At 46.2% G+C, this 16,209-nt stretch overlaps 1 protein-coding gene across 2 annotated transcripts in view; it reads right to left on the bottom strand.

Moving 5' to 3' along the window:
* Window positions 1–1,338: 1,338 nt before the first annotated feature.
* Window positions 1,339–16,209, bottom strand: part of PLEKHM3 (pleckstrin homology domain containing M3) — a 180,491-nt gene continuing 165,620 nt past the window's right edge. For both annotated transcript variants that reach the window (XM_036070878.2, XM_036070876.2), the window contains exon 8: window positions 1,339–7,641. In XM_036070878.2, the coding sequence (XP_035926771.1) occupies window positions 7,464–7,641 (178 nt within the window). In that variant the 3' untranslated portion in view covers window positions 1,339–7,463. The remainder of the gene's footprint in view (window positions 7,642–16,209) is intronic.

A 16,209-nucleotide genomic window follows, 5' to 3' on the forward strand; every position in this document is an offset into this window, starting at 1 on the left:
ACTTGCTTCATTTCATCTAGTGGTTCTTAACTTTCAGAACACATGAGAATCACCCAGGGAGCTTTTGAGAAATAAACACTCAGGCCCCATCCAGAGAGATTCGGATTCAGTTGTCTGTGATGGGGTCCTGACATTTTGCTTTTGTTTTTGTGTGTCTGATGTGGGAACCGTTGATTAAAGCCATCATCAAAGGACAGGACAGGGGAAACAATGAGGGGAGATTCAAATCATCATCTCCTGGGGGTGGGGAGACAGGAACAAAATCGTGTCGCTTTCCATCCTTCTGAAAACATCTTTGCATATCTTCTCTCTGATAATGCCAAACTTGCTGGAGTTACCCAGTCACTCCAGTTTACTACAGCTGGGGGAAAGCTAACCAGCGCTGTGAATCCAACGAATCCCGGCTCTGACTAGATCAAGTGTCTGGTTTGGTTCTGTGAAACATTAACTTGTTTCTCTTTATCACGGATTGTAGCAGGTTTCTTGTGAGGATGAAGTCCAGTTATTTCTTGGACAGAATGGGCGTGAGCCCCAGTTGGTTTCCTGAGGGAGGAGGCAGAGAGGCTGGGCATGAACATGGCTAGGTATGTCTTGGGGAGTGAGGCTCAGGGTTCACCTTTGGTAAATGTTTAACCAGAAGCACCTTTACTAGTCTTCAGTGTCTGTCTTTGAGAAAGTGAGTTTAAAGGGTGTTTTGAAAGTTTCCTAGTGGACAGGTGTTGCACCCCACGGCCTTTGTGGAGGCAAAGCAAGGGCCAGCCCAGGCTAGGTAGCGCAGATACTCCCGATCACGTCTCAACACCAGAGGACTGCTATCTTTCACATAGATACCTACTCTACTTTTCACTCTTTGCCCCCTGCATATGGTCTTCAGGAAGACCAGCGTCTTTGCCTAGTGGCTTACTGCCTGCCACTTTGTCCATCTAATTTGGAGAGCACGGTGGCGAGATGAAACGAGGGCAAGGAGGCTTGGGGCGGAGCTATGTATGGTAGGAAGACCTTCCATGCATGAGCTTTGGCAGGTTTGTCTCAGACCTGAAGGAAATCATGCCAATTTCGCAAACAAGACCCATAATACCACATCTGCATTTTTTAAAAATTACGCTATATTCTTCAGAAGCATAGGAAGGGCTGATGAGGGTATTATGAGTTGATGAATTTAGAAAAACCCAAATCTATAAGATTAAGAGAGATTTTAAAGTCCTTGTAGCTCACTTTCAATAAAGCTCAAATCTTGACTTTGAATTAACATCCAGAGCTCATCTTGGGCTTTCACCATCACCACCCGGCCCCGCCGTGAAAACAGTATTTTAAAGAAGTTGTTATGAGAACAGAAAGTACTTTCTGTATTGTTTATTGAGAGAGAGATAACTTTATACATTAGGAACTGGTGCACTTAAATTATATGACAGATGACCATAAAAACTCGGGCTTTTGTCAACAACACAACTTCATCTTATATTATTACAGTTACTGATATTTAAAAATGATACAAACAAAAATATGTATAAGTTATGCCAAAACAAAAGGCAATAAATTCCAGAAAACAGAAACAACATATATATGTGTGTGTGTATATTAGCACATTTCAAATAGCTCAACACAGAGTGATATAATAGCCCAAACCTAGAATTGTAGCTAATTCTGTACTGCACGAGCAGAACTAAGGGAAAACGACACGGATCTGACCCAGGAGCCGAGGAACGAGTGGAGCAGAACTCTTCTCACCACGTTCGTGCTCTTCATTTGCAAACTAAACGTTTTCCCTCCTTTTACTGTTCCTTGAAGACAGATTCCCCACCCCCCACCCCCAATCTTGTATGGTAGGCTTCTGGCGATTCAAAATAAGATTGTGGTAGGTGACCGAAATCAGAACCTAGGCCTCCAGCAGCAAAAGCCGAATTTAATAGCTTGGTGGACCGCCCATGCCACCCAGAAACATTTTTATCACAATGTGTCCAAGAGGCTTCCCACTTCCTACTTGGAAAACAGGGGGCGAAGTAAAAAAGAAAACCTTTATACAGTAAAAAAAAGAAAATTCTGTGTTTGTGTAATTTTTTGACCTGAAGAAAGGCTAAGTTCACCGACTTTACAGAGAACTGGTTTAATTCCTCTACTCATTGGTCTTGGTGACATTATGACATACATTCCCCTGAGTTCGGTTAACGAAAGCAAGCAAGCAAGCAAACAAATAAAAAGTGATTAAAAAAAACCCAGCATAAAACAAAGTTAAAACATTATGTGGTTGTGTCTTCTGTATTTCCTGGTATAAGTGTCCACGGAGCTAAGAAGCCCACGTTTCTAACGTTCTACCTTAGCAGTGTGTTCCCCAAAGGAATCCTTCCCTCGCGAGGTTAAGGCACCAGGTTCAACAAAGGTGAAAGGTCTGCCATGCTTGTGGAATGTGCAGGTTCCGAGCGCATCTGTATGAAGAGTGGCCAGCAGGGAAGAAGCAAAGTGATCTGTGTTTAGGCAAAGGGCCCTGCAGGCTTCAGGTGGGTCCACGGAGGAGACTAGAAGCACGAGGCAGTACTGTAAGGCACTCCTACGAGGAAAGACAGGCGGGAGGCCCAGCATGGAGGAGGAGTGCAGGCTCCCACGGTCTGCAGGCAGGCTTTCTGGCTAGGAGGGCTGACCCCCGCTCAGGAGGAGGGCGATGGGATCAAGGGGAGGGGCAAGAGGCTGGCCTACGGCGCTATGGCCAAGAGAAGGGAGTCTTTGCTGCGCTAAGAATTGCTGTAAGCTCTTGAATCTTCTACCCTGGGCAACGACTGTGGCTTCCTTCCACCCCTTTCTAACAAGGTGGCTTCTCTTTCCACAGGGAAGAACCGAAGCGAAATAGCTGTTGTTCCCTCTCCTCGAGTTGAACAACGCCTTCTGTCACTTCGGAGGCCACTTGATGAGGAGAGTGCCCCGTAACACGATCACCGGGAACCCGTTTTAAATAAAACGCCTGACAACCACGGTTGTGCTGAGGAGGGCATTCCACGCTTCTGACTTTTACCTAGAGTTTAACAGTGACTTAGACTTGACCTTGGCGTGCACCCACTAAGACACACCAAAGGAAACCCTTCAAGTCAGAGGGTCTGAATACAATGAAATTAGAATTGTCTACCATTGGGAATTGCCGGGTGCTAGGACTTAACTGTGCCCCGTGACAGAAACCAACACTCGTCCGCTTAAATGAACTGAGCGGGGCTTATTCACGCATCACCGGCCCCCCCCCCCCCCCAGCAGTGAGTTCTACCGGACGCGGGCTTAGAAGAACGGTCCGAGGTACACAGCACGCTAACGCCCAGCTGATAGCAAGTACCGAGGGAAGGAAAACAGTACCTCTACTGACTCAGTTCATGCCAAGGAGTGTTCATTTCTTTGTGTTTCGCCCCAAATTCTCTACTTTCTGACATTATGGTAGAGTAAGGAAAGTATGGAGACAGAAAATTCAAGAAATAAGGGGGAAGTTGTATGCATCACTCTTTACTGGGAAAAGTAAAAAAAATAAAACCACCTCTGTATTGACTCTCGGCAGTCTTAGGAGTCAAGAGTTGAAGACTGACTTGCTAATGCAGTTATTTCAGTGGAGTGCGGCAGAGCGGTGGGGATGAATACTTCTGCCCAAACTCAGGAACGGCCAGTACTGGCCTCACCCTAGATTAGGAGCAACCGTATCTTGGCTTCCTCCGATAATGCCTCTCTTTGCAGGAAGTGTTCAGTGTGGCGTCCAGTCGTACCCCGATTCCGTAATCCCCGCATGGCCTCTTTGGGCCAACAGGTAGAGAATAAACCCCCAGGTTTGGAAGCCAAGCCTTTCCGGGGAGGCACAGGGAGAGACCGTCCAGCGTCAATGTCCAGGGTGTATACCCGCAGCGACCACACCGGAGGCCAGACCTCAGCAAGGTGGACTCTCTCCAGCTTTGCAAAGGCTGCCTTTGGCTGCCGGAGTGAGCTCAACGCCAGGGTGCTCGCCGCCCCGGAAGGAAGTCATGGCACAGTCCCTTTGCAGGAGTCCGAGATCCCACTGAGTTGGTTGGAAACCACAAATCCCCAACACCACTGAGGTTCCCTTTTTGGTGGAGGCCTAGTCTGGTAGAATCCAAAAGTGATTACCCCCTCAGCGAATCAAGTGTGCAAGCTCCGAACAGTATCACCCTTTAGTCCTACGGATGGGAAAAGAAGGGTAATACGGTCCCCTGGAAGGCAGGGAAGCAAAGGGGGATGACGGGCGTTGACGTGGTTTTCACATAAAGAGGCTTTCAACTTTGGGGGAAATCAGCCCTGGAAAGAACACGATGCAATTCCAGTTGACTGCTTTTAAAGTACTTTGTGGCCTCCCCTCAGTGGTACAAGGGAGGTCTATTTTGGGAACTGGCTTCTCTCCTGCAGGGTTAGGTGCCAACATTTTACCAGGGTTGGACGGTCTCACACATGAGTTTCTGGCACCGTTAGGAGGGATTTCCTCCAGTGATCCACCGGGGAATGGGCCTTTCAAGTGAAAAGAGGTTCCCCTGAGTCGGCCGCCAGCTCTAGGAGATTAATTGGCCATTTTCTCATGTGTTTTATGTGTGAGCTATTTCAGATGGGATGAGAGAGGGAATGTGAGGGAAAGCAGGTATTAGCTTGGTCTTAGGTAGGTGGTAATCCATGGATTTGCTTTTGTTTCGACAGTTTCTAAGCAGTGGAACAATTCCCTAACAGTGCACCAAGTCATTTGTTTGGGTGGAAAACAGTAAGGGCGTTCACGTGCTCTAAGGCGTTCTGGGCTGGAAAACGGCAATTTTGAATTTTTCAGGACAGACCCGATTCTGAAGCCGGCTCCATTCTGTCCTATCAGATTTGGGTGGTGGTGGCTGTGCAGGCCGGCAGGTGGCACCGGCCGGGCTGTCAGGGGCGTACGAAGAGGAGAGAAAACAGAAGCGGCCGGGAGGTAGTCCTACTTCTGGGTAGCTGATGGCCATAGTACCTCTCCTATATATATATATATATATATATATATATATGTATATATATATTTTTCCCTGTTGAAAATACGCAGAAAGCGACGTGGGTAAAAGGTTCTCCTTAGGAGTTCCCAGGGGAGGCCCATATTTAGCAGGACCCTCTACGCGGGCACCCGTGAAAACAAAGGCCTTTAGAACAGGGATCCAGAATCTCACCCCCTCGGCAGATCAGACGCTCGGGGCCTGTGAGGTGGGGCAGGAAGTTCTGAACGTACAGCAAGCGTGCTGGATGGGGAGGAGGGGGGTCTGCATTTCAGGGCTCCAAACGCAGCGTGCTGGGGACGGCCTCGCTGACAGTCGGGATCACGGATACATTAATTACGGTGAAGGCAGAAGTAAGCTACGGTGACAGGGAGCTGGGGGCGGAGGGAAAAGGCACTTTGCCATCGAAGCACATCTGTTTTATAATAAGCAGGTCTATAATTCTCTTGTGAAAGATCATGTTCTGCTATCTTCTCTGAGGCTGGAAAATATAAATACTGTGTTTCACGAAGGGGAGGAAAAAGGAGGAGAGGATCAAATTTGTTTGCCTGTGTGCCAAGTGCTTGTTTGAGATTTTCCACCCTTTATCTTTTGTGTGCAACATTTTCTATAACTGGGGTGGGGAAAAAGTCAACCTGTTTTTCCAAGAATAAAAGGCTCCGTAAGGTCTCCTCGTGAAGGGGGCCTTGGCCTTTTAGCAAGTTTTTATGCCCTTGGTCACAGCTGCTGTAGAATTGGAAAATAAATGAAGCGTGTGGTCTGGGGCCCAAGGAACTGGCAGTCTGCACAAGTCTGTCTGAAATGTCTCGCCTCTAAATGGACAGAGGTATCAAGAGTTAGGATCTGGAGGGAGCAAGGTGTCGGGGGGAAAGTGGCAATGGGGTTAAACGTATCCTGTACTTTGTGAGCCACTGATGCTCTAGATCCTAACAGTAGTGAAACCACCAAACCAGGAAGGCATGGAGGCATCTGCTCAGTGGAAACATACACAGTCTTCTCACATAGTCTGCTGAAAATTGTTTCAATATCAGTGTATCTTTCTGTTCTGGGAGGAGTTCTGGTGGGAGGACGGGAGCCATGATTTCCAGCGCCGTCCCACCTGACATTCTGGCCACAGCCACTGCTGTGCGGGTGCTGCAGTGGGCCCCCCTACTCGGCCAAGTGGTGAAGCAATTCGTTATAGTTCCTACTCCTACGATATGATTTTAGCACATTCTGTTTCACTTTAAGGTGGCAATTATATGTGTGTGTGTGTCTATATATTTATTTAAACAATATTATTACACTGAATTCATTATATTTGTAAGTTTGGTATTTTCTTAATAGCCTAGTGTGGGTGTTTTGAAGTCCCATGTTACTTTGATTTTGTGAACAATTTTAAAAATGTGAAAGTGGAAGTGGTTAAATTGACAAATTAAAGGTCCAAATGAAAGTGCAATGAAGAACAATGAGAAATAAAGCATTTAAAATAATTAAGGTAGGAAATGCCTACACAAGATTCTGTGAAAAGAAACTGAAGACCATCTCATAGCATGTACGCACCATCTCCACCAGTCTCCACACCGATGCATTTAACCACAATCGCAGGAAATTTCCTCAGGCCGGCACCATTACAACATCATAAATATTACCCATGAAACCGGGGAAAACTGCTCTTCAGAAAGCTAGGTTTTCAACCGACTGTGGTGGGGTGCCACGTCATTAGGGGGCGCTGGGATTCGTACCAGCAAACAGACCCACACGTACTCATTGGTCTCGGAGGTCTTTTTTCCAGGAAAAAACCTGAGATCAACCTCAAAACCAGAAGGGGCTCTCCTCATAAATTAGGGGGTGCATGCTTTCTGTCAGAGGAAGCGCACATGCCTCATCTCTGAGCCATTCGGCTCGGCTTAGGTGATCCCCACCTGAGTGGTTGAAACTGAGGTGACGGCGTCAGGGACACGGGGTCCTGGGATGATCCAGGCGTCGTTCCTGTGTTCTGAAACAAACGATGATGAGTGCTTGCCTCAGTTACTTCGTCCTCTGCTAAAAATAAATAACACAAAAATAACCCGAAGTTCTGTGGTTCTGTAGGAAAAGCTTCCTCCTGTGTCCTGTGTAATAAAATGGCCCCTGAGAGCCAAAAAAAAAGGGAAAAAAAAAAGTCTGACCTATAAAGCATTGTGTGTAAACCACGTTTTGCTTGGGAGTGAGCTGCTGAAATTCATGGCTAAGTGTAATTCAGCTATTGGTAATTTTTTTTTTTTGAAGCCTCTGTTGGTAGTTTTTTGAGCCACAGAGGCTTCCTGGACCTTTTGGACAGCGATTTACACAGAACATACATAAGGACGTATTGGGAAGTGTGGATATGTATGTAAATCTACATCTATGTCTAGTTGAAGATGAGACATCCTCTTCTTCCAAAGGAATCGAACGGGCTAGCTGGGAAGCTGCCGGCTGCTGCATCAGCCAGAGGTCAATCCCTGGCCTCAGGCCCCTGCTGACTCAGGTGTTCTGATAGGACAGCTCGAACATGTTGCAAGCCTCCTCCAGGCTCTCGTCCATGTTCAGCCTCCGCCAGAAAGATTTCTGCTTCTTCTGCAGCTCCCTGCGGACACACCTTGGGCAGGGGACGGACTTCTCTTTGCACTCAGAATGGAAAACGGCTCCACAGCTTTCACACCTGCAAAAACCAACCACGGAGATGATGAACAAGGTGGTTAGAAGCATGACGTAAGCACCTGAAACCCAGGGGCCTCTGTGCCGCTCAGAGGACAACGTTTATTCTGGGGAGCCCTGCCACCGGGAAGAGAGAGGACTCACAGAAATGGGCTCTTCCCTTTTCCAAGATGCTCAAGGTTGAATTTTTTTTTTTTTCCCCCTGATTAGAACTGGCTGGGGTGAGGCTTATGGCTTACAGCGGAGTGGGGTCAGCAGTCAACTAGCAATGGTGTGATCATGGTGACAGTGGCCAGAGCTCTGGAAGTTTCCCCTCCATGGGCCCTGGGGTGAAGTGACAGAGAACGGGAGTGAGGTGTTTCACCGACTGCAAGTGCTCTGAACACCAACCCCAGCGTGACCGCAGTGAAAATGTTGCTCCCCACTTCTGTAAACAGGGACTGAGTGGGTCCCCGTTACTGCTTGCCCTCATTTAACAGTTTGGACAGATAAAATGACACATTTTCATTTTCTGAATGTTATCCTCAGGTCTATTGTCCTTCGGAGTTTTTTAAAAATTGGGAAAACCCCCACCACTGTAAGCCCACCTTTATAACACAATTGGGAACAGTAAAGCATGAGAAAGTGGGGAAAAGAAAAGTTTTTAAAGAAAACACTCCGATACTGTAATTTGTAGAGAGGAGGCATTCCGGGTGGATGACTAGTTTGTTGTCGGCTTGGTGGAAGCCTGCACAAGAGTCCAAATAGCTTGTTTCTATGGCAAAGTCTTTAATAATGAGGAACTGACAAGCGCAACTATGGCTGCCCCAGGAGGTGGCTGGCCAGTGCAGATTACGGTGCCCATCCTGCCATTCGGGAGTGACAAGCAACTACTCCCTCATCTCAGGAGCCCAGGGAATTAGTTCAACCAGCAGCAGTCCCTGGAGGGTCCGGCACTAGGCTGGGTTCGAAGATGACTCTGCAGGAAGCAGTCCTCAGGGCTCAGCTTGGGCTTCTGTTGGTTTTCCTCTAGGAACCTGGGCGTCAGTCCTGCACATAGGTCAGTCTTGGGGGCACCATTCCCTAGCGTGCCACTGACAGCCCTGGCACCATTCAGGATTCAGAAAGTTTGGTGAAAGGAGGATCCTCCCACCCACCTTTGTACCCAGGGAGCGAGAGACGCGGGGAGTGGGGTGAGGTGGGGAGGAAGGGCGTATTGATCAGCTGAGAGACCAAAAGACAGATGCTTCACTGTAGCCAGCAGTCTCTGCCCAAGCTCAGCTCTCTGGGCAAGTAAATCATAGTGGTAGTTATGAAAGTAGGAATAGGGTGACATGGCCTGACTTCAAATCCCACCCTCAAATCACTTTCTGGCTGTATGACTGCTATGGACTGAATTGTGTGGCCAGCTCCCCACCCTGCCACCAAATGCCGATGTTGAAGCCCTAACCCCCAGTGACACTGCATTTGGAGATAGGGGTTTTAGGAATTAAGGTTAAATCAGATCATAAGGGTGGGCCCTGATCTGATAGGATTAGTGCCCTTATAAGAAGCGACATCAGAGAGCTCTCTCTCTTTCTCCCCACTCTGTGTACCCAGCAGAAAGGCCATGTGAGGAGCACAGCAAGAAGGTGGCCGTCTGCAAGCCACGAAGGAAGCTCTCACCGGAAACCATGCCCTGCTGGATCTTGATCTGGGACTCCCAGCTTCCAGAACCGTGAACAATAAGTGTTGTTGGAACCCCCCGGTCTGTGGTATTTTGTGGGACAGCCTGAGCAGTCTGTGACAGTGATCTGGTGCAAGTCACTTGACCTCTCTGAGCTTCAGTCACCTTATCTTAACATGCCCCTCAGAGAGGTCTTGTGAGGCTCAACGGGAATCACAAATAAAGCGTGTAGCGGAGTACCTGGCACAGTAATGCAGCTAAGTCTGCGCCTTCCAGGGTGAGCAGCGCCTCCTGGTGTCTTCCAGTGACGCTTCCTGCAGTCTGACTGCACCGACGTCACCACTGTGACCTGAGGACATCTTGATCAACCCCCTCTTGGCATAGATAAGAAGACTGAGACTCTAAGAAGGCTTAGTGATTGTCTCATGAGGACCCAGTGAGTTAGACAGGTTGTGACTAGAACCCGGAACTCCTGACAGCCCAGCCACGGCTCCCACCGAAGCCTGGTCATCCGAGTGGGGGGAATGCGCCGTCCTGGAGGGAAATGCAGGCCTTCCAGTCAGAAGACTCCTGTTCCAATCACAACCCTTTCTTTGAGTGACTATGGGCAAGTCACTGACTTTCTTGGTGCTCTGGTCTCCTCGTTTGTAAAATGCTGCTCGCAGTGATCTCCTTCCTACTCCCTGGGGTTCTGTGGGACAAAAATGGGGGACCGTCTGTGGCATGAGCAGGTGGGTGTGACAGCACCTTTCATGGTGACTCTAGTACCTGCCTTCTTGGTGCTGGAGCCACGCTGGTCAGGAGAGTCGACGGTGGCAGACCCTTCTCTAGCATCTCCCTGCCCTCGGCCCCTCCCTCCTGCCAGGGGGCTGAAGGTCAGACCCGGGTCTCCTCCTGCCTCTCGTTTGGGCCGACTCCTCCCCAGTGGCAATGGCTCTGTCCTCCCTGGGTCACACCTCTCTACCCTCCTGTCACTGAAGTGACACTAATCGTAGCCTTATCAAGTAAATTTCCTCCTTCCTGCCCCCTTTGCCCTGCTGAGTTAGTGATTTATACACCTAGGGATGTTGCCCTAGGGCAGTGATTGATAAGGAGAAAACCATGGGGTTCCTTCAGTACCACTCCCTTATCTCTGCTGATAGGCACCCCCACACCCTGCTCCGGTGAAGAGGTTGAGTCTTACTGGGGATTTCTGGTGCAACAAGCATTCCCGAGGTGACGGAGGGGCCGAGTACACCTGCTCTTTCTAGCCAAAGGTCAGTAACTGAAAAAAAGTCTGAGATAAAAAATTAATGATTTCAGAATGTAACCAAGTCCTATTTTCTAACCATTTGTAAGCCAGCAGTCATCGTTTTGAACTGTATAACGGACAGACTGATCAATGACCTTCCCAAATTCAGACAGTCTATTGTTAACTTTCCCCCTGATTTTTTTTTTTTTAAATGAAAAGAATAAGGTCAGGAAAAGGAAGGAGGAAGAGAAACTGTTTCTTACATAAAAGTTATGGAGCTTCGTAAGAAAAATGTGCAGGAAAAATAAAGTATTTGCATTAAAAAATGCAATATGTAGGCATGCTCCTCTCTGAGAATATTATTTAAAAGGCCCTTTCACTTTAAAAGAGTTCGCTGGCCCCTTAGTGTTTACTGAATTTTCTGACTGTATTTAAAATATGATTTTACAAACAACTTTTCAGGAACATATCTTATATATAAGGTTAATCTACCAATGCAATCATCCATGTAGAAAATTGCGGCAGATAATGAAAGAGAAATGCCCTTCAGTGTTCCCGAGTGATAAATCAAATGAAAGCCAGCCAGTTTCATCTTCATTTCTGAGTTCCCCGCTCCCAGCAATCAGCAGTTTCGTTGCCTCCCGGTTGTTGCTGTACACCACAGAGAACAAAGACCTATGTCCTCCTTTCCAGTGTCCCAGAGAATGCAACTACAGGGAGACATTTGCTATTGACCAAAGCCATCCTATGGGTTTTTCCTGAAAACGTCCATTGCTTCACTGAATCCAGGGATCTCAGCCTCGGCACTGTTGGCGTTTGGGGCCAGATAGTTCTCTGTTGTGGGGGGCTGCCCTGCGCACTGCAAGATGTTCAGCAGCATCCCCGGCCTCTACCCACGGGATGCTGGTCACAATCCCTTCCCCCAAGTTGTGACAATCAATGGTGTTTCTAGACACTGCCAAAAGTCCAAATGTCCCCTGGGAGGGCCAGGGAGATCATCCCAGTTGAGAAACGCTGACCTAATCTATCTGGAGAAGGCATCATGGAGGGAGTACCCAGGGGGTACTTTAAACAGTGCCCTCCCCGGGTGGAATTTCCAAGCGTCAACTGCAGGCTTATACCAACCAAGAGGGTCCAACATGATGTTACTTATTCATTTCATTTTCACAAATATATATATTTTTAATACATCATTCAGTTAAAATGGCTGAAATTCACAGGCATTAACCATCCCGTGGTTTTGAAAATTAATTTAAAACATCATATAAGAAGTCAATACCCATGACACAATTCTGTGCATTGCTTAGTAACCCTTAACTTTCTATCAACTCACTCTGATTTTTTAGTCTTCCTCAAAAGCCATCTTGGTGGTTGACCCTCAGTTGCATGTATTTGCTCTTTGGCCAAGAACATCTGGGCTGTTTCTCTGTGGTGTTCTTTACTTCTTCATGTCCTATGTAGGCCATCTAGCAAATCTAAACCAAAAACTTGTACTTGCCCCACAAAACAAATTGCTTTTATGTAACTGGGAAGCAGTTAGGTTTCAGCAATATCTCCAATGAAAAGGAGACCAGAAAATATTAACAAGGCCACTTACTGCAGAGAGGAGAGCTCCAGTGAAGTGAAGAGCCCTGAGTTCTTGGCTCAGGTTGGCCCCATTGTCCCTGGGCCCTTGGGTAAGTTACTTCATCCCTGAACCTCTTGTTCTCCACAGAAGTAAAAGGGAAGGTTGGATTATCTAAGGTTCCTTCCAACTTGCAGATTTTGTACAAGAGGGAGGGGGACGGCAGGGGAAGACTACTCTGGGTTTTACCCTTCTCTTTCCACATTTTCTTGCCCCAAAGTCTGTGGATGGATGAGTGGGAATACAGCCTTGCTGGCCACTCCTTGGAAAGTCTCAAACTGACAAGCTGGGACTGAATGGGAGGATCCTTAAAGTGAAGAGCACTACTTTAAATTTTATTTATTTGCACTGATTAATCAAACCATGAAATAGCTTACAGACTAGTACATACAGCTCTGGTTATCAGGAATTTGGCCAAAAGGAGCTGACTCTGCCTCTTTCTCAGAACATCTCAATTAAACATTAAGGATTCCTTTCTAAGGATTTTCCCAACCCTCATCGGCATCCTCTCTCTCCAAGAAAAAACCCAGAATGGTTCAGTGTTATGGGGTTTTTATTTTGGGGGTGGTATGGGGGCTGGCTAGAGGTGGCAGTCATGGATCGTCCTATGTGGAAGAAATTGTGTTTTAACCACTGGGACAGATACACTGGAGTGACCTGTATGCATATCAGCACCGCGTACACCATACGACGTGGGATGAGGAAGAAGGAACTCTAGGTCTGTTTCTTCGGAAGCTCTAGGGGGCAGTGCCATGAACTCTCCATGTGTGCCCTGGCAAACCGGTCCCCTTCCTAGGGGTCGGGGCGGGGACATAGCCCCACCACTGTGGGGGTGGGGGGCAGCGCAGATCTCATTCTCTTAGTAAAGGCACCATCACATGAGACTGTACATTTTATGAACAGTCTTTGACCTATAAACATTAGCTTACTGACCTATGGCAAGTGACAGAGAGGTACATACCCTAGAAATCTAATAGCCACAGACACGATGGTCTTCTTCCAGCTCTCAAAACCAAGAAAACATACCTGCTGCAAACGGACAGAACTACCTATGTGCAGGGGACAAGGGTTGCTTCTCAAATATGGCAAAGCGGCAAGAATTCCTGGCTGTGGACAGTTTCCTGTTCTGGAATGCTGATGATGTGAGACCAATTAGAGACAGGCTCGATGGCTTTGTCTGTGTCTTCCAGATTCTAGCTGCGCAGAGGCGGGTCACAGGAAGCTGCTAAAGGCCCCTGCCCCAAGTTGAGGTCACTGAAATGCTTCTGCTCTGCTCATGTTGGATTCTTCTCCTGCTGCATTTTTATTTTTGGCTCAGGCAATGACCTCAGATATTTCATTAGATTGAAAGTCAGCCTTGAGTTTGGCTGGATCTCTGACAAGTGGAAGGACAGGCCTGCAGAGCAGGGCAGAGCTTTGGCTGATTTCCACTCTGCCGAGCCCACAGCGACTAGGGCGGGGTGCAGAAATCAGGGCACGCGATCAGGCATGCGAGTGCGGTTGGTCGGATGGCTACTATGTAAGGCGCCCCACAGAGCCACCAGCTATTACTGGTTTTTCCAAGAAACCAAGATGATTATTGAAATCTCTTAGCTAAGGGAGGTAGTTATTGGGGCCTGGTTATTTGAATGTTTTGGGTTGGTGTTTTCTCCTGTTACTGTGCGAGTGAGTGAATATAAGCCAGTAACTTCTAGTTTGCTTCAATAGGAGATCACATAAGGTGTATGCGTATGTACATCTGTGCTACGTAAGCACTTCCTGCAGGTACACAGGTATGTGTGCTCTTTAGAAGAACACACAGAACACGGCACTACACATGCTAAGGGAAAATGAGTTAAATATGATATAGTTGAACAGATGCTTTCTTTTGCGGGGGCACAGGGTTAAAAGGAAGAAAGGTTACACACAATTTCAGTAACGTGCTGATGGCTGGGGATAGTCCAAGTTTCACAGCCTCTGCCAGTGAAGCCTTGAGCCAGGATTACTAGAATCCACACACTCCAGATGTCCCTCTCTTCGGCCCCAGGGTAAGCAAGTGGAATGGGGAGGGAGAGAGCACAGGGTCTGGGAATGTTGGATTACGGAACTGTTGTGGCTCCTTGCAGAGTGAGAAATGGGCTACATTTGGGATTATTCATTGTGGGTTTTTTTTTTTTTCTTTTTTTGGCTGGGGGTAGGGAGGTGGGGGGCAAAAAGGTATCCATACGGTTTGATTGGAATTGTACGAGACTGGAAAAGCTCTAGCTCCTTTGGCCAAATGTCTGGCAGATGTAGGTGTGTATGTGCTAGCGTGTAAAGCTATTCCAATGGTTCTGAACGGTAAATGCAAGTACAGCCCAGATCAATGTTGGACATTTAAATTAGGTAACATCTGTATGCCTTTGGCCCCTGTTTTTATAGAAATTATCCTTACAATACCTCTCTTTGCTAGGTACTATTTGTTTTCCCATCTTTAATAAGTCGGTCAGTCAGTAAATGGATAAAATAAAATAAGGTAATAAAATAAAGTAACTGGTGGCTTCTCAGGTCCCCAAACTGGTAAGTGTGTGATCGACTCTGGCCTTGATTCCAGTCTTCGGACTTGAAATCTGGCTCTCTTTCCCCTGTTACTAGCCCCGTGGTCCTTTTGGTTATTCAGCACACTCTCAAATACTTGCTAAGACTCAAATCATGGGAAGAACAATTGGTATGCCCTGCAGTGATCTTTTTATTTACCTTTTCATCCCCAGAGTTAATTAAGGAAGAGTTTTTCCCTGATTGCAGACCACAAAGCCTTTGGCTTTCACAAGTCTTGCACTTTTAGTTTGTAAACCAAGCTCAGTTAATAGCTTTGACAAAAGCTTTACTTAAAATCTTGGCTTTGAAAGAGAATGTAAACAAGGGTTAATTAATTCATTTGTTAATTTTGCTATCCCATTGGGAGCAGTAAATCACATTATCTTTCGTGCCAATGCTTAATAAATGCTCCTTGCTAATTTGTGGATGGTGACAAGAACTTCTCATTAATACTCTATCATCTCATTAAGAGAATTGTATTGGTGAGAGGAGATAAAGACATTTTCGGGGATGGGTACAATGCAGAAAATTCAGAAGGTAAATCATATCTAAATTTATGAACATGACTGATTGCTTAGGAATGAGTTAGTGATATAAATTTAGAAGGAGAAAGACAGTCACATGAAAGACCCAAAGTGTTTTCTCATTACTTTAGATTGCTCCCCCAATTTGTCTCCTCTCACCAATACAATTCTCTTAACGAGATGATATCACATAATTTTCTAATACTCAATGTGTTCTGGGCCAGTGGTTTTCAAAGTGTGGTCCCTGGACCAGCCAGACCAGCATCACCAGAGAATTTGTTAGAAATGAAAATTATTGGGTGCCACTCCAGACTTACTGCATCATAAATTCTAGGGTGGGATCTGGCAACCTGTGTTTGAACAAGCCCTCCAGAGAATTTTGATGAATATGGAAGTTTGAAAACTGCCGCTCTGGGCCAATTGTCTCCAAAGACAGCAGGGCTAACATATTAGACAGCACTGTTGTAAATATTTAGAACAAAAATATGGACTTTGCAAAATGAAAATGAAAAGTGGTATTAATTAATGTTTTAATATTGGGATTTGCATTTCATATCTATTAATATTTTCTCATAGCTGATAGTTAAGAACCTCATTTTACTTTCTTGAATTAGATGTGATATTAAGCTATTCAGATATTGGCCATTTGCATATTTTTTCAGTAAATCAGTTCATGTCCTTTGCCCATTGTCTAATGAGTTTTACTTACTGAGTTTTGAAGATTTTTTATATTCAGGAAATTAATTAATACTTTGTTAAATGTGTTAAAAATATCTCTCCAAGTTTCCTGTTTACATTTGTCTTTACAGATCTTTAAGCATTTAACTTTTTAAAAATATATTTAAGAGCATTTTGCTTCCATGGCTTCTGGGTTTGTGTCAAGCTTAGAAAGACCTTCCCCACTTAAGATTATAAAAATATTCACCCATCTTTTCTTCTAGCACTTTATGGGTTTTATTTTTATATCAAAATATTTGATCCATCTGGAATTG

Source organism: Halichoerus grypus, chromosome 4 (genome assembly GCF_964656455.1).
Source record: "Halichoerus grypus chromosome 4, mHalGry1.hap1.1, whole genome shotgun sequence".
In the NCBI taxonomy this organism is placed as follows: Eukaryota; Metazoa; Chordata; class Mammalia; order Carnivora; family Phocidae; genus Halichoerus; species Halichoerus grypus.